The following is a 17,340-nucleotide window of genomic DNA, read 5'->3' on the forward strand; positions in this document are numbered from 1 at the left end:
TTTTTCGCATTTTTCCGAATTTAACCCCCATAAAGTCACATTTCGCGCCTCTATAGTCAGAAATTTTGGTTAGTATTAGAATTTTTGGTCTTCTGTTGAAATCAGAGGCATTTTTACTGATTTGTTAAATTCCCTATTTTTGGTCATCCATCATGAGAATTTTTTTATTTTCAATAAAAATTCATGTTTTTCGGGAAATTGCACAAAATTGCAGAAAAACCCGCAAAAATATAATTTTTTTGTAATGCAGTGAGTTTCTCTGGAAAGATGCGGGTTTTTGCAAACCCTGGGCGGACGGGCCTCATTGGAGGAAGCTCAGTACAGAAAAGGACCAGCTCGTGTTACTGTCCCCGCATCCTATTAAAATTACAGTAATCAAGTTAGCGGATTCCAGATGAAATTCTAATTAATAGCAATTAATCATTTATCACTTCAGACACTAACTAACCTAGAAATAAACTTAATTATTTTGAATTTTTCAATAGTTAAATTTATCAATTTGACATAGATGTTCCATATTTATGTCAAATTGAGATTTCTTATATTTGCCGTGTTCATATTTTCTTTCCCAAGGACTGTTATTCCTGCTGCACCTTCCTGTTGGAATTTTTACATTCATTATAGAAAAACCGTAGCAAGCAGAGTGTACAAACTTCTCTCGGCAGTGCCGGTGGTAAATATAGAATTTAATTTAGCGGCGGTGATTCAGCTTGAGCAAAGGGGAGTCGGCAGAATATAACACACTGCTGTATTCGTGGAAAAGGAAATTGCACTCTGCTGCTGTGAAACAAGTCATGTAAGACTAATCAGGATAGAAAAGCAATAATGCTCTCGCAAAATCAATTTTGCCGTTCACCGGCATTACTCGGAAGCACGTGACAGGGCAATTGCATGCGGTGTCGTGCATGTAGCGGAAATTTATTTTTGCCGGGCGCTTGCTTGCTGCACTACTTGCTGCTGGCTCTGGCGGAGCGCATAATGTGAAAAGGCAGCTCCGATCCGCAAGTGGAGATTTTCCGACGGGCAAACAAACCAAGGCATGTTTGATAACACGGTTTATATATATACCTGTGTGCGCCTTGAGGAGTGCAAAAAATTGCTCCATATATGAGTACATGCCCATGTGGCTGCTCTGCTCTCTGTCTGTGTGTGGCTCCGAGTGGATGGAGTAAATATCGCGCGAGTTCCCCGTTCTTCGTGCTGCAGCGGCAGAAAGAGCTCTGCAGCATTATGTGGACGTGGAGCGAAAGCGAGTGGGCAGAAAGGACTGCGACGCCATTTCTGTGTGAGAGCGTTTTTGCAAATTGTCCCACAGCGGCCTGGATGCCTAAGTGATATGGTGGAAATTAGGATTGCCCACCAGTCGTGAGTGAACCCCTCGTGAACAGCAAAAGGTTGCGAAAAAATTAACCTCCACCCTCTAACAGAGAGAGAGCTTTTCAGGTGGAAACGTCGGGTGTTAGGAAAGCGAGGATGTTAAAAGGGGACAAATAAATACTGTCTCTTTACAAAAAAATACACCCACTGGTTTACTTGAAACTGTTATTTCCCAGGTATTTCATGGATGTGTGCACGCAGAGAGTTCGGACTGTGAAAAAAAAAATAAATTAAGTCAGTCTCTAGCAGTCAAACAGAGAAGCTCATTTCCTTTCCTACCCTGCGGCCACCCCGCAACAACTACATTTCAGAAACAGTGAAATGAAGAATTATTTTGGCTTTATATTCCAACAAAGCCAAATTCATTGAATGGGAATAATCGCAATGATTGCATTAAGCTATTAGGTTTTGAATGTGCTTCCCAGGGCGTATTTAGATTTTAGGCAGTTTGAAGCGTAGTTTTTAAAGGCAAACATCACACAGCGGCTGTTTTGCTGCGTTTGTATTTCCTGACAAAACTTTCCCGCAAGCTCAAATTGATTGACCTTTAACCATTTTTTGTGATTACGGATTCCAACCTATTACTATGAAAAAAAATATAAAACATTACTTTGCCGAAATTATAACTTTAATGATTTTCGATCCTGGAAATGTATTTCATTATTGTTGATTTTTCTGATTCGGATTATGGCTAAGTCAATTCTCAATGGGTATTTCGCATTTCCATTCTTTCATATTCTTTTACAGTTGTACTTTTATCCACGAAATATGTTATGCTCTGAAGAAGTTCATATAAATTAGAGCAAACAAAGGAAAAAGCGAAACACAAAAAGTGGCACGAACTTTAAATATTGGGCCGGGCAATCCTTAGTTCATAAGTCATGAGGGAGCGAGGCACGAAAAAGCGGCTGACCTGCGCGCATAACGTGGGCTCGTCGGTCAGCAGCTTTTGGTGCTCCTCTGCTGCACAGGCAGCCTACGTTCCGGGAGCAAGCTCCTCTGCAAAGGCATGCACATAAAACACATACATAATCCCGGGCACTGCTACTTCCGACTGCCCTTATTATTTATAACTCGCACGACATTTTAAACTAGACCCGATGTTTATTGCATCTTTTATTTTTGTGTTCCAGAGCAATGATGGCTGGTCGGAGAGCGAAAATGTAAGTATAGAGCTTCCATGCAAGAGCCAACCACGTTCCTTTGCATAATTTGATGGCAAAGATGATAAATACGGGCGTGTTTAAATTTCACTTTGAGCGAGCGAGTGTGTCTGACGTTTTCATTGTGCGCTTAATCTCTGCATCGGCTCCTCGGCATTAAAACTTTTAAGCATTTGTTGTTGCCGCCGCCGTCTAGATGGAATATTATTTTTTGCGCGGCTACCTCACAAAGAGGGATTAGCAAGCACAAAGGACGGTCGTTCAACCTTCTGCTGTCACTGCTGTTGGTGCTGGTTCTCAATTTGCCAGCTTCAACTACAAACTACCGGCCAGGACAATTTACTTGCGATTTATTGGGACATGGATTCTCTCACTTTGTTGTTTCACTCGACTATCTTGGGAACAATTGGACTGGCACAACTCATGCGCCCGGATGGGATTAATGCTTGCTGGGTGGTGAGCAGCCAGTTAATCCCGCATGTCGGTCGCCTTGTGCAATGGGGGTGTAGAGCAAACTACTTTGTTTTAATGTGGTGTACCTGGAGATGATGGAACACTTTATTTACTTTTAAATGTAGTTAAAACTTCTAAGAATTTTTAAATCTGGTATAGCTAGAACCAAAGTCGTTAAAATATTAACACACAAAAATTACTAATATTGGTCTGCTCTGTATGATTTGATTCATAATCAAAATGGGCGGTGGCTTAAAAAGTGAACAATTGAAGATAAAACATTATCTCACTTGTTCTCGTGTACATCATCAACAATATTAAACCTGCAAAACAAAATCTTTTCCACCTAATTTGTTGCAGATGATTATGAATCACTGTTAGTTAAAAGGATCAACTGCATTAATAGTTTCTGAGACGAAACAGCCTATTAAAAATTCTTCAGACTATAAATCAATCCTTGACTTAAATCTTTATCAAGGAGTGAAAACATAATTATGCTTCTTAAATATCACGAAAATTTCAAAAGGCATTTTCCGTGCGTTTGAATTAAGGCTTCTATACAGCTGTTCTACTGTATAATAGAGGATTGTTTTGAATTTGTATGTCCTATTGAAATATTAAACCATTCGAAAAGTCAATTTTGAAAGCACTCAAAACACAAACGCAGGAAAATCAATTGAATGTTATTCTACTTCAACAAATCAAGCCAAATATTTTGTTCATTTAACAATTGATTAATCAACTTTTAATCGGATCCATCAAGGTTTTTTCAAATATCATATTAAAACGTCATTTTGTTTCGACATTCATCAACAAGTCGCACTCTTCCGACAGAAACAAATGGATGTCAGTCAGGTTAGAGCGCCGAGCCATCTTCATTGGCCCGATGACAACGCTAAATTGACCGTGACCAATTTCATAATTCAAGCTGCCATAATTCAGGCTAATTTAGTTTGAAACACATCGGTGTCAAGTTCAACATCTCGCCCTTCCCCTTTGCTCTCGCTCTTTCTCTGCTTTGAATGCACAAAGCGCGTCATTATCCTCTTGCTCCGTTCTCGCAGCAGTCACCCCACACCGCCCATTATAATGATCAATGTCCGCGGCTTGCACAAAAAGGCCACCGGTGCACACCAGGCGCACCCTCGTGCGAAGCAGTTTCGCCCTTGCCAAGGGGTGAACTGCCGCCGAGCGGCAGTAAAGCACGCGTTCGTCTCCCATCAGTCCCACCTGTTTTTTCCTCCGCGACTTGAATTGTTCAGCATTGGCCAATGCAAGTCAGAGATTATCTTTCAAACTGCTTGCAACGCTATCAGTTATCTTTTTATCAGCGAATATAAATAAACATCAATGAACGAAGCTAGTTTTCCCTTTATTTTTCCAATTCTCTACTAGTCTATCTTTCATATCGCAATTCGAAGGTGCAAAAAATGTTTTGGTATGTTTACTTACACTTCTTAATCAGTACGTTGTTATAAAAATCGCTTAAAAAGTCAATGAATACTTTGGAAAATTGTTCCGAAATTTTTAATTAGTAAAGTTTTGATAGCATGAATCTATTTTGACCACTGTGAGAGTTAGTACTAAAGATAGCGAAAATAGCACACATTTTAACAAAAACACGAGGGAAATTTAATTTTTTATTCGTTTCATTCTATATGGTTTTAAAGCCTTGTTGGTTCTGAGTCTTCTGGTAAGAAAAATCCATTCAGTGAGATGAGTTAAAAATAGAGCAGAAGCGTGTCAATAATTTATTCTTGGATTAATAATTATTGATTAATTAACTATCCAATTAATACGAACTTGCCTGTTTTTAAACGTGATAACAATTTGTCCTCAATGTTATCTGAACCAAATTTATAATAGCTGTTTTTTAAAGAATGATAGCTCTTAGAGTATTTTAACTAATAAATTAAATGCTGGCTATATTATTTAATCGATTTAATTTGACAAAGCACTATTAATTTTGTTGGAGACCCAGAGAATAAACACCTGTACACTTAGTTCCTCCTCAGTGGTGAATTTCTAGGATTTCCATTGCAGGTACCGTAAAAATGCTTATCACCAGAGTTGTTTAAATTTCTTTTTCTAATAGCCTATCATATTTATTATATCTATCTGTGTAAATGGAGTTTTTATTGTAACAGCAATTACGTCTCATTATTTTGTCATCATCGTAATTATAAATACTATCGGCTTATTAAATAATATGTTGATTTTACGACATCCCATTGCTGGAAAGTTCTAGAGCATACCATAACACGGTTCAAACACTGCAGCTATCAGTTGTAAATAAATAAAATTAATTTATTTCTAGAGCAAAACAACGCCCGCGGAAATCGAACGATTGAATGAAAAAGTCAGCGCCTTGTTGTCGGTAGGCAACGGCGTGGCGCCGCGGCGCGCGCTTCCCGCGTTTATTTATTAACAACCCTTTCGGCCGTCGTCACGGTGAAAGCAATAAGAATAGTGAGTGAATCGATGCGCGCGTCGTCTGTTTCCTGTGCAGGTGACATCTAGGATAAAGAATTCCACCTGTGTGCGCGACGTCCGCAGCGAAAAAGAAAACTACTGCTTGCTTGGCGTCGTCTCCGCTCCGCTCGCTGGCGTGTTTTTCGAAACGTGCTTGGGCGGGTTCAATTAAGAGTGTGTGTACGGTCGTGACGTCACCGTTTCCACAACGTCAGCATCCAAGCCACCACAACTACTCGGGGCTCGCAGCAGCAGCAGCAGCTAATGCGTACGCCAGTCTAGTAGGCCTAGCACCAGCAGCAGCGGCCGACACAAGCGGTGTGCTGTGCCGACCATGGTTTAAAAATAGCACCCCCAAGTGATGACTGGAAAGAAGAAAAAGAAGGACGGCCAGCCGAGTTTGTTCAAAAAGGTCTCCTCGATTTTCGGCAGCGGAGATTTGGTAAAAATACGCCAGCGACCGTTTTTTTCTACCGTTCATATCTAGGGGGTGGGTGCGAGGGTGGCGCGACCCTAACCGTCGCCTACTTTCCGGGTGACCGGCGCCGCCGTACAGTCGTTTGCGGCGCCGCCGACCGCCCCCGGCGCCTCGCAACGCACCGTTAGGGCGTCCGCTTGTATTTTCGGCGCCTATCGGGGGCACCTGTCGCTTCCGGGGGGCGGAACTCGCGGGTGGCGACTGGCGAGACTTCGGATCCGTTCCAGGATTCGGGCCGAAAAAATAGGCGCTTTGGCCCGATTCGCTACTGGACAGGGGCGTGGCTCTCCAGAGGTGCGCAGTCTTGCAGCAGGCGCCGACGGATAACAGGAATTTTCGCCCCAGGTCGTTTTTAATAATTTTTCATTTTATTCCTGGAGCTCGATGATAAATTTCCTGAATTGCAGTAATTTGTTCAAGTTCTGACCGTTGTTATTGTTACGCAAATGCGTTGTTTTGAAATTTCTGGTGCGTGACGGAATTTTATAGAGCGCGTATTTGGTCATGCACTTTTCGTCGGTGCCCCTTTTGGTGCGATTTTGATTCGAGCCAGTGGTTCTGGCAGCGAACCCAGCCGTCCGCTTTCGATTTAAAATTCGCAGGCTCGAGCGGAGCAATAATTAATCTGTTGTGCAATACGTCCATATTTGCAAAAGTAGGACTTGATACCGAGTTAGGCTGATATTAAAATTCACACGCAAGGTGCAGCGAAATTCCCCAGGTTGACTAACTTTCACGGAAACCCATTTTTAAATTTTTTCCGGTTTTTTGCCCTCAGGTGAACGGCGGTAGTGGAGCCGGAGGTCACTTGGGCTCTGCAGGGTCGCTGAACATGGCACCGTCTTCGCCGCAACCGCAGCAGGCGGAACCTGAGTATGTCACCGAGGAAATTGTGCTAGAGCGCGGCGGCGCCGGGCTCGGCTTCAGCATCGCCGGCGGCACCGACAACCCTCACCAGGCTGGCGGTGACTCAGCCATTTACGTGACAAAGCTCATCCCTGGCGGCGCCGCGTGGGCCGACGACCGGCTCAGGGCTAACGACGCCATTCTCAAGGTGAGACCTCCAGGGTGGAAAAATAAATTTTGAAAGCCTCTTACGGGCCAACTTCGCGAGCAGCTGTTTTGAAATTTGTTTTAGCAAAGTGCTGATAATTCTAGAACTGGTTATCAGCCGAAAGTGTTTGCCAAGGCATTAGCATGCACGGCAACCTGATTTTGTTTGTTTGTTGGTCGCACGGCGCGGTTGTGATGCAATTTTCGTCAATTTGCAGGTGAACGATACCGTGGTGGAATGTGTGCCGCACGCAGTCGCCGTCGAAGCCCTCAAGCAGGCTGGCAATACCGTCCGGCTGGTGAGTATGGTCTTTGAATCGCGGCGCCTGGCTAATTTTAGACGAGGGCGGCGTCCTCTCGGGGGAGAGAAATAAGTAACTACTGCTCTCTTTGCTCATTCCTTGCCACCATACATGAATACAAATTTCTGCGACGTTGCTCTCGGCAACTTCTAGTTCTTGTTGCTTATTGCCGCACAATCCAATTTGCATGCGTATCTAATAACTTCGAAACGCACCTGTCGGGCTTCTCTGCGCGGAAGTAATGCAATACGGTCGCATTTGCAGTGGGTAAGGAGGCGTGTGCCGTCCCGCAACTCTGGCGTCATCGAGATCGAGCTCATCAAGGGCACCAAGGGCCTGGGCTTCAGTATTGCTGGCGGCATCGGCAACCAGCACATTCCCGGCGACAATGGCATTTACGTCACAAAAATCATGGACGGCGGGGCCGCCCAGGCTGACGGACGTCTCAACGTCGGGGACAAACTCGTCGCTGTCAGAAACACTCCGGTGAGTAATATTTTTCGATCGTTAAAAGAATATTAAAAATGGTGAAATCTAACTTCCGCAATATTTTCTGCTGATTCTAATATTGATATCATTTCCTCGGCAAATATTTTAGCGACGACTCATTTTTTCGCAGAACGGAGAGTGCAGCCTTGAGAACGTGACTCACGAGGAAGCAGTTGCGGTGCTGAAAGCCACCCAGGACCGCGTGATCCTGCTGGCGTGCAAGCCAACGCAGCCCTCGCTGACGGTGACGGACGCCCCCAGGCCGCCACCATCGCCTTCGCCCCCTCAAACGTTCCGGCAGGAGTCACCCAAGCCGGCACCGGTGAGGGAAGAACTGCCCCCGATGAGGTACTCAGAGAGCCTGACGCCGCTGGGCATGCAGCCGCTGCCTCCAGCCAGGGCTGTCAGTGAGGAGGACATCACCAGGGAGGCGAGGAACATTGCCTTGCAGAAGTCGTCGGCTGGAGCGCCCGGCAGCTCTGGTGGTGGATTGGGCTTTAACATAGTCGGCGGGGAAGAGGGAGAGGGAATTTTCGTCTCGTTCATTCTAAACGGCGGCCCTGCAGACCTGGGCGGTGACCTGAAGCGGGGAGACCAAATTCTGAGTGTGAATGGTCAGGACTTGACCAATGCTACGCACGAGGAGGCAGCTCAGGCCCTGAAGGTAAGAAATTTCCAATACAAAATCTGATAATATATACAGATTTCGTTGTTCAGGTCATTTTTCGGCCAAAAATCCTTTTTAAAGAATAAAAAGTTAAGGCCATTAATGCAAGGAAATTATATGTTATTTTGAATCGCAATTGGGCTAACATTTTGACCAAGCACTTTTTAACCACTCTGAGGGGAAAACATGCAATGAGAGCCAGAAAAAATTATGACAACTTAAGGAAAGGGGAAAAATTAATAATTTGTACCTTATAATTTTTTTTCTACAATTTGATGATTAAGTCGGTATTTTAGGAATAAATAATTGATTACGCCAGTTTCGTCCAAAAATGCTTTTTTACTTTAAGGAAACAACTTTTAGGATAGTAATTGGAAATTTTAATTTGTACAGACTTGTTGTTAGTAACCATCAATCAATCGACTTCCAATCTTATATTTCATCGTCTGTTGAAAAGATATCTGATGATTTTTTTGCAATCAGGGTGCCGGACAAACAGTTCACATTGTGGCGCAGTACAAACCTGAAGAGTACAACAGGTTTGAGGCTAAAATACAAGAGCTGAAGCAGCAAATGAATCAGCAGATACTTCTGGCCAGCAGCAACCAAAATTTGAACGCAGCAGTGAATGCACCAGGCACCGCGACTCTTTTGAGGACATCGCAAAAAAGATCCCTTTACGTCAGGTTAGTGCACTTGCAGAGTTAAAACTTTCAAAGTGCTCATTGGTTGAGATTTCAGGGCTTTGTTTGAATACGATCCCAGCAAAGACGATGGACTTCCATCAAGGGGGCTTCCTTTCAAGCATGGAGACATTCTCCACGTGGTGAACGCCAGCGACGACGAGTGGTGGCAGGCCAGGCGGCTGCCCTCCAACGGGGACTCAAACGAGCCTCCGGGTCCATTAGGAATAGTGCCATCGAAAAGGAGGTGGGACCGCAAACAGAAGGCCAGGGATAGGTCGGTCAAGTTCCAAGGTCACATCGCCACTTCAAACGACAAGGTCAGTGCCCTACTCGATACGTGTCTGCAGAGAAAGTTTCAACCATTTTTGTATTATTTTTGCAGCAATCCACTTTGGAGCGCAAAAAGAAGAATTTCTCGTTCAGCAGAAGATTCCCATTCATGAAGAGCAAGGACGAACGGTCTGAGGACGGATCGGACCAAGAACGTGAGTGCAAACTGTTGCCAAATTTTAGCACGGCCCTCTTCTTAATTGACATTCACACCGTACTATTACTCATTGAATTTGGCATGGTCCCCTGTTGAACCGCCTCTCCTTTTCTGTCCCTCTTTCTATCTCTTGTGTGTGCTTACAGTGAGTCCAACAATGTCGCCCGGCGATGCTGACGGACAGAACATGCGTGAGTATCCTACTGACCGAAACCGATCAGTCTGAAAACCAAACCTGCATGGTCTTCTACCGCTTTCTCTGCCCACCTACTAATATTCTAACAAACATTAGCCAACTCGCCATTCACACTTCACTGCACCCATTCCACCACAATCATGACTCGAATATTAATTTATTCATCTTAGTTGAAATGTCGTCACTTGAGTTTGGTTCTTCCATATCGTTGTGGTAGCGACTATGGACTAGAATTACGCTTGGTAGCAAGCGCGGAATGACTGGTAATCATAATACCTTGGCATTTATTACATTTAATTACACAGAATTAGATTTTACAGGCGCAGCAAAAAACCAGTTTATTAATATCCTGTTACAGTTAGATAAAAGTTGATTTTTTTTACTTTTTCAATTATAACAAAAGTATACATCTATACAAAATCTCTTTATTAATGTTGCAGCATAGATTTTCATTTTAAAACTAGATTCATACAAAAATTTATTTAAAATATGATAAGCATTGCTGACAAATGAAATAATGTCAAATTATGCTCTAGAAAGTATAATATTCCTTTAATTGTTTAAATTATTTTCAATTCTTTCAAATTATTCCAAATTTTTCATCCAAATAATTTAGATGAAGTCAAAAGAGCAGAAATTTGTAATCATATGATTTGTACAAGTGATTAATCTCAATTTATTCCACACGAAATAATAAGACTGGTATTTTAATTTACATGAGATGGGATAATCCATGATATAAATTGGGATATATCACACTGCGTCGACAATTAATTAATAATTATATTGTGCAGCTGCAGCTCACTCATTGTCAGCTCACAATCAGCACCGCGTGTGCATTAACGGCGGGAAAGAAATCGATGATTTTTCTTCTAAACAAAAGTAATGAATGCTGATGAAGTAGCGCCTTTTTGGGCGAAGTAATTGATTGGTCGTGACTCGTTTTTGATTGTCTTTGACTGCACTGTAGTACATACAATATGTGCTGAAGTTGCAAAATTTACGCTACATAGCATCAAAATCTTGCTTCCGCTCATCAAGTGATTGATAATCGGTAAAGCATAATATATTATATGAACATAACCGTATGCGATTATTAAGATTCATAATATTAAATATATTTTATTTAATCTGTAACAGGATATTAATAAACCTTTTTTTGTTGCTCCTGTAAAATCAAATATTTCTGTGTAATTAAAGGTAATAAATGCCAAGGTATTATGATTACCAGGCAGTCATTCCGCGCTCGCTACCACGACGTAATTTTAATTGAAACAGTTGCTTTGAAAACTTCCTCCTATAGTTTCATTCCGACAAGTTAGGGCTTCAAATTTTAGCATTTTTGTGGATAAAACAAACCAATAGTTAATTAAATAAATATAATTAAAACCAATATAATAATATTATATTAATTAAATACAAAATCTTGCATCTTTCCATGAAATATGTTAAGTGAATATTTGTATGATTTTAGTGTTAATAACGTTGCGAGAATTAGTATTTCAGTGCTATAAATTGGTATTAATTCTGAAGTATTGTTGAATCCATAAAATAGGGATCTCCTGTGAAGCCGAAAACTCATCGAAATTAAATTAGGAGTAAAATTAGGAAATTCTTAAAGCAACGAGGATGAAGTCCATTTTAATATGAATTAATTTACTCATTGCAAATATCAAAATCATAATAACACTGGCGGATCATTTAGTGGTTTATTGGGTTTGGTTCATTTAGTAAAATTTGTTCCATAAGTTTTCGCTTTTGCGTCGCCGAAAAAAATGCTGAACGGTGCTTGGAATAGAAATCATTCAACTGGGATCACTTAGGGGACCAAAATAGAGTTTTGCGACTTCCTTTCAAAAAAGCCTTTCACACGCGGGTAGTGCAAAGCCAAGCACCATTGGAGAAGAAATAGCTAAGCTTTGTGCTCCTATGTTACAGCCTTCATGCTTTGTTACACTCAAGATGAGGCTCAACACGAAGGTGAGATTACTAACCCCTCACTAACAACATTCAATTGCTTTTCGGCCGCTCAAAGCGCATATTCCTAATTTCCACTCTTTCCCGCCCAGGTATGGAAGATGAGGTCGGCGGCAACGTGCTGTCGTATGAAACAGTCAGACAAGTCACGATCCAATACGCCAGGCCGGTCATTATTTTGGGGCCTTTGAAAGACAGAATCAACGACGACTTGATCTCCGAGTTCCCAGACAAATTCGGATCATGCGTCCCACGTAAGAATCAAGCACTTAAGAAAGATTCCGCAGAGAGTTTCACGTGTTGAATTGCGCAGACACGACGCGGCAGCGGCGGGAGTACGAGGTGGACGGACGGGACTACCACTTTGTCAGCTCGCGGGAGCAGATGGAGAAGGATATCCAAAATCACATGTTTATCGAGGCTGGTCAGTATAACGAGAACCTGTATGGAACGTCGGTGGCGTCGGTGCGCCAAGTGGCCGAAAAGCTAAAGCACTGCATATTGGATGTGAGCGGAAACGCCATCAAGAGACTGCAAGTAGCTCAACTTTATCCCATTGCGATCTTCATCAGGCCAAAGTCGGTTGAGTCCATTATGTGAGTTTTGCAAAGTCGCGATCAGGGGAGCGGATTATAATGAGAGCCGATTTGCAGGGAGATGAACAAAAGAACAACAGAGGAGCAGGCCAAGAAGACGTATGAAAGGGCTTTGAAAATGGAGCAGGAGTTTGGAGAGTATTTCACAGGTAAATTATGCGCACAAACTTTTCTTTCAACTAGCTAGCCGCAATCTATTGCATTGCGACTGCTATTCAGTTTTGAATAATAATTAATTTAAAATCTAAATTTTACTATTTATAGTTTCTCACAAGAATAGACTTTTTTATTTTGACATCATTTTTTATTAATTTTGACGTATCAGGCTTAATAATTTAACTCAGTCAGCCTGTCCTATATAAGTTGTTTAGCTTTAGAGGTCTTAGAGAGAGTCAAAAATTTTCTCAAGCCAAAAATAAGAAGTTTAAGGGGGGAGGGAGAGTGATAAAAATATGTTAACTGATATAATTCCTCTTCTATATTTGAAGCAAAACAAATGGTCACAGTGGGAGATAAATTTTTAACACCATTTTTAAAGTATTCGATGACATCTTATCTATTTATTCATGTCTGAAAGTTTTCATCCTAATCCTACTATTTTTGTTTGAAAGCTAATCTTTGTATGTTTGTAGCTGTGGTTTCGGGAGACACCCCTGAGGAAATCTACGGCCGCGTTAAGGAGGTGATAAACAGCCAGTCAGGGCCAAGCATTTGGGTGCCATGCAGGGACCAGCCTCTGTGACACGGGGAGTCGGCGCCTAGCCGCAACCCCTCCGCCGACCACTGGGTCATGCCCTCACGATAGACATACATCACCCGTTGTATCGAGTCCTTCCACGAAGATGCCCGGTTTATATATTTGTTATGATCGAGTAATCAAACGCCTCCCCCCTCCCTCATGTGTTTTTGTGTAAAAAGCAGTAAGTCTGTCTTGCTATATTTTTTAACTGTTTATTTTTAACTGTATTTCCATGTTGTTGATACTTATAACACGTAATTGCGTGTCGGAAGGATTAGAGGAATGTATGGTACTCCTTTGTTTTACATGTACTTCTTAACCACCAGGACATTCTTGCGCATCTTTGCACACATACGCAAAGTTTTGTTTTGACGAGAGGATCAAGTTGGTCGACTTTGAACCAAAAAACAATTAGAGTAACGAGAAAATATTGCCTTCAAATCTGTCGGAATATGAAAATCGACTCACTTAAACCGATTCGGTGCATTTCTTGAGGATATTTAAGCTCAAATTATCGTTAGCTGCCTGAGAATCAAAAGAGACATGTATGAAATTTTGGACATGATTGTAACTAACCGCTTAACCTTCCTTAGAATCTCTCTCTTCTTGCCTAACTACTTCTTGTACGTTTAATTCATCCTGCGCGCGCGTAACTATGTATTTAGGACAATGGGCGTTGCGAAACGTTGCCAGCTCTTTTATTCAAACTCGACATTGTTACACACACATTTTCCGGAGAGACTGCGTTGTTTCGTAAATTCTATCTACTCTACACTATCTCCGCCACTTATTTTGAATCTCCCAACATAGCCTGCCCTCTTACAAAAAGATACTATATTGTTAACGTTCAAAATACAAAAAATAATAGCGAATATAATGAATGTTAATGTAATGGTAAGGATTAATTGCTACCTGCTGTTACGTCCTATTGAATAAAGAGATGATTTTAGCAAGAGTTAGAGACAATGAGGGTTACGTTTGAAAACGATGTTTGCTGTCCTCATTATGGAGTATTAACACAGAATTGTTTCAAGGCTGTAAAAACTTATGAAAATTAATTCATTATAACACAGGATTAATATTATGCCTATAAATTATTATGATTTGTGGTGTGTGTATAATCATGATGTAAATAAATTTCCCAGACAAGCTATTAAAAATCTGAAGTTATTATTTGTATTAAGTCAACATAATAATTATGCTTTAAAAATACATACAATGAGTTACATACTAAGCTGCAGAGTTTGATATTTAACAGCAAATTTTTCACTTTCAGCAGGTTCCAATTCTTTCGAAGCTCGTGTGTACAGCTGCGTAATCAGGTGTTTGCTGCCATGTTTCATCTCGAAATCAATGTACTCCATCCAATGGTCTGAAAAACACGAAAACCATCAAAAATACAATCTATCTATCGGCGTGATTTTTTACCAGCATTTTTAGTTCCAAACTGATTGCAGGCGATTTCAAAGCACCTTCTCGTACTCCTTACGTCAACCTTAGGCTGTCCCGTTTCAAGCTCGATCATTTTTCTGTGCAGTTCTAGACTGAACGGTGGACTTACGCTCAGTTTAGCGTAAAGTGAACGGCATGTTAGGAGACCTGAGGAGAAATTAGTTGATTACCATGTAGAGATGAACAGGGAAATTATTCACCTTGGTGTGCAGCGACAAAATTCAAGTGCATGATTTTGATTTTCTCAGCTGATGTTGAATTAGTGGCTGACGCTTTTCTGAACAGTTTGTCCAAGAAATCTTTTTCGTTGGCAAACTGCTCTTTCATCAGAATCCACAGGTCCAGTTCATGTTCAGACTCCTTCAGATTTTTTATGCCTTCCTCAAAAATCTTCTTGCTCTGAAAAATAATTTTATTGATATTTAAGAAAAATGAGGAAGGCTTTGACACTTAGACGATTGACTTTTTACTGAGCTTCCAATTGTTGCAGGATCATGAAATGAGCACGAAACGTTTTAAATTTACTACTCTTAGCATGATAGATTTAAAAGAAAGCTGTAAATACCTTAGCCTTATCGTCTTTAATGAAGCTCAATTTCAATCGAGCCATCCACAGTTCAGCACACTTTGGGTTTCTGTCAGTTGCCATCGACAGCACTTCGTCAATTTTTGCTTCGTCATCATCCAGCATATCAACCTGAAAATTACTTTAAAACTACTGCGAAAGTGTGATACTCATTGAACATTTACGTAGTGTTTGTAGAATTCAGCCGGCAGCTTGGCCTGAATGTGAGCGCTCTCAAGGGCTTCTTTCAGCTGCCTGTTCAGTAGGTTCGGGTACCTCTTCCCAACACCGTTCTCTTCCGACTTTTCAATCAAATCCAACCACATGTTGATAAACTGACTCCAACTGTCCTCATCATTGATATTGTGAGCGGCAGTTTCCAAAATTTCGAACGCGTATCTGCAATTAAGTATTAGACAAGCACTCAGAGCAATATGGTTAAAATCTCACTTGATCTGGCGTTTTGAAGGCTGCAGCTCAGGATTCTTTTGTCTTGTGTAGTACAGCCTGATATTGAATCTACCCTCTAGAGTGTAACTTTCCAACTCCAATTGCGCCAAGGTTTTCCACGTCAGGAAATCGTCGGAAAATTGTTTCATCAACTGTCTGCAAAAGTATATTTCTTATTTTTTTTACCAAACAAGCAAATCGTTCGTGCCGCGGAAAAAGTCCAATCTTGAACTTTTTCACACGGCACAAACGAAATTTTCCGAAGTAGCTACCTTTTGATGATTTTTTGGAGTTCAGTGGCGAATTCAAAATCAAGGGCGATTTTCAGCGCAGCACAAAGGTATTTGCAAGAGTCCAGCTTCTCAATAGCACACTGGTACATGACAAACCCTAACTCGCCTTTCATGATCTCGTCACCTAGAGAAAAGGCGAATTAAGAATTGAATTTAATATTTTGTCTCCTCCAATATTGCATACCATCTAGGTTCGGTGCTGTTTTATTTAGAGTTGCTCGTCTAATCTCCTCAAGCCGCAGGTCACTTGCGCCCTTCAACTCAAGCCACAGGGCCTGCAATAAGAAAATAATTTAAAATGATGATTTTGTACAGTTGACTTGCATTACTTCCAAGTAAATTAACTCTGATTTTGGATGGTGGCGCATTCCTGAGAGAAGGAAAGCTCGAGCTCCTTTGATGTTGTTGCACTCAAGGTATTCCCAGTGGGCTGCAAGCTGCCACATTTCTTCCTTGCTACCGTGAAACTTTAGCATTCTCTCCAGATTCCGACTGACCTCAGAGTATCTGGCCTGTAGTTAACCTTTAGTAATTTGGACTTTAAATCATAAAACGAGCTTACTTCAGCTTTGCAAAACTTGACGTAGGTGAACCACATTCTGGCGTCTTGTGGGAATTTGTTGACGGCGAAATCAAGCAACTTAGTGATTCTGTTCACAATGAAGCGGCACAGCTCCTTCTTAATCTTTGTAGTTTTGCCAGATGTCTTGAAATTCTGTAGAGATTCGAATTCAGTCGCTTCTTTAGAACAGCAAAACTTTATTGGCATACCTTCAGTTTCAGACGCAGCAGCCTGAGTAAATCTACCTCGTACTGAATGTATTGCAGGTAATCCTCTTTCCCTTTTACCCTCTTGTGCAGCTTGTATTCCAGGTCTTTTCTTTTGATTGTGATATCTCTAAAATGGAATGGTTGATAAAAATAGTTTTAAATTAATTTTGAAATTTACCTGATCTCATCTAATCCAAAGAGTTCGAACTTGGCATACTGCTCCAGTTCGGGCCGCATTTCTTCCATGCGGAGCTGAATAAACTCTGCCATTTTTTATCACCGAGTTTATCTAGGCTTCGAGTAAAATGGCAAGGGGAGCAGTCAACTCCACTAATGGGAAATCAAGGACTCTAACGAAAGGCAAAATAATCAAATTGCAAGTTGCAGACGCAATTACACGTGCGTTCAGTGCGTTGTGCGTTTGGAACACCGGCTGTTTTTGTTTTGTTAGTGTTCCCCACCACTCATCACCATCTGATGCCGTGATTGGCTATAATAGGCTGGGAGAGCAGTGAAGCTTTAAGCGCGAAGGTTTGAACAAGGAAAAAGGCAAACTTGCTTGAAAATGAGTGCCAATAACAGAACAAGGAGTAGAAAGATCCTGAAAAAATGATTTTTTTTATTTGTTATTTCTGTTTTAAAAAGAGTTTAGAACAAGATAAAATGTGCCGCGT

At 41.4% G+C, this 17,340-nt stretch overlaps 2 protein-coding genes across 13 annotated transcripts in view; one reads left to right on the plus strand and one right to left on the minus strand.

Moving 5' to 3' along the window:
• The window catches only part of dlg1 (discs large 1), an 84,720-nt gene extending 70,425 nt beyond the window's left edge, over nucleotides 1-14,295 (plus strand). For 9 of the 12 annotated variants that reach the window (XM_065497870.1, XM_065497871.1, XM_065497864.1 and 6 more), the window contains 14 exons: nucleotides 2,511-2,540; nucleotides 6,722-6,997; nucleotides 7,215-7,295; nucleotides 7,563-7,784; nucleotides 7,918-8,451; nucleotides 8,938-9,140; nucleotides 9,196-9,457; nucleotides 9,523-9,625; nucleotides 9,774-9,818; nucleotides 11,762-11,803; nucleotides 11,893-12,054; nucleotides 12,114-12,396; nucleotides 12,454-12,545; nucleotides 13,029-14,295. In XM_065497870.1, coding sequence (XP_065353942.1) covers nucleotides 2,511-2,540; nucleotides 6,722-6,997; nucleotides 7,215-7,295; nucleotides 7,563-7,784; nucleotides 7,918-8,451; nucleotides 8,938-9,140; nucleotides 9,196-9,457; nucleotides 9,523-9,625; nucleotides 9,774-9,818; nucleotides 11,762-11,803; nucleotides 11,893-12,054; nucleotides 12,114-12,396; nucleotides 12,454-12,545; nucleotides 13,029-13,138 — 2,445 coding nt within the window. In that variant the 3' untranslated portion in view covers nucleotides 13,139-14,295. Of the gene's footprint in view, nucleotides 1-2,510; nucleotides 2,541-5,662; nucleotides 5,908-6,721; nucleotides 6,998-7,214; nucleotides 7,296-7,562; nucleotides 7,785-7,917; nucleotides 8,452-8,937; nucleotides 9,141-9,195; nucleotides 9,458-9,522; nucleotides 9,626-9,773; nucleotides 9,819-11,761; nucleotides 11,804-11,892; nucleotides 12,055-12,113; nucleotides 12,397-12,453; nucleotides 12,546-13,028 lie in introns of those variants that run through there. The other 3 variants (XM_065497875.1, XM_065497868.1, XM_065497869.1) reach the window with 3 other exon arrangements.
• On the minus strand, nucleotides 14,286-17,076 carry LOC135948543 (U3 small nucleolar RNA-associated protein 6 homolog). The gene is made up of 12 exons (XM_065497877.1): nucleotides 16,845-17,076; nucleotides 16,667-16,793; nucleotides 16,458-16,610; nucleotides 16,225-16,407; nucleotides 16,080-16,170; nucleotides 15,875-16,019; nucleotides 15,603-15,758; nucleotides 15,338-15,551; nucleotides 15,153-15,284; nucleotides 14,788-14,986; nucleotides 14,564-14,734; nucleotides 14,286-14,507 (listed from the first exon to the last, which is right to left on the minus strand). Exons 1-12 carry the CDS (start codon nucleotides 16,934-16,936, stop codon nucleotides 14,359-14,361), a joined length of 1,812 nt encoding a protein of 603 aa, XP_065353949.1. The 5' UTR covers nucleotides 16,937-17,076; the 3' UTR covers nucleotides 14,286-14,358.
• Nucleotides 17,077-17,340: the final 264 nt, after the last annotated feature.

The sequence above is a fragment of the Cloeon dipterum genome, chromosome 1, assembly GCF_949628265.1.
Source record: "Cloeon dipterum chromosome 1, ieCloDipt1.1, whole genome shotgun sequence".
Lineage (NCBI taxonomy): Eukaryota > Metazoa > Arthropoda > Insecta > Ephemeroptera > Baetidae > Cloeon > Cloeon dipterum.

Excerpts from the sequence above, each read along its gene's own strand:
- LOC135948543 (XM_065497877.1), bottom strand. The coding sequence starts at position 16,936 with ATGGCAGAGTTTATTCAGCTCCGCATGGAAGAAATGCGGCCCGAACTG. Across the intron at positions 16,171-16,224 it reads CAGAGTTAATTTACTTGGAA|GCCCTGTGGCTTGAGTTGAA; the intron begins GTAATGCAAGTC and ends TTCTTATTGCAG. Across the intron at positions 14,987-15,152 it reads TTAAAGACGATAAGGCTAAG|AGCAAGAAGATTTTTGAGGA; the intron begins GTATTTACAGCT and ends ATTATTTTTCAG.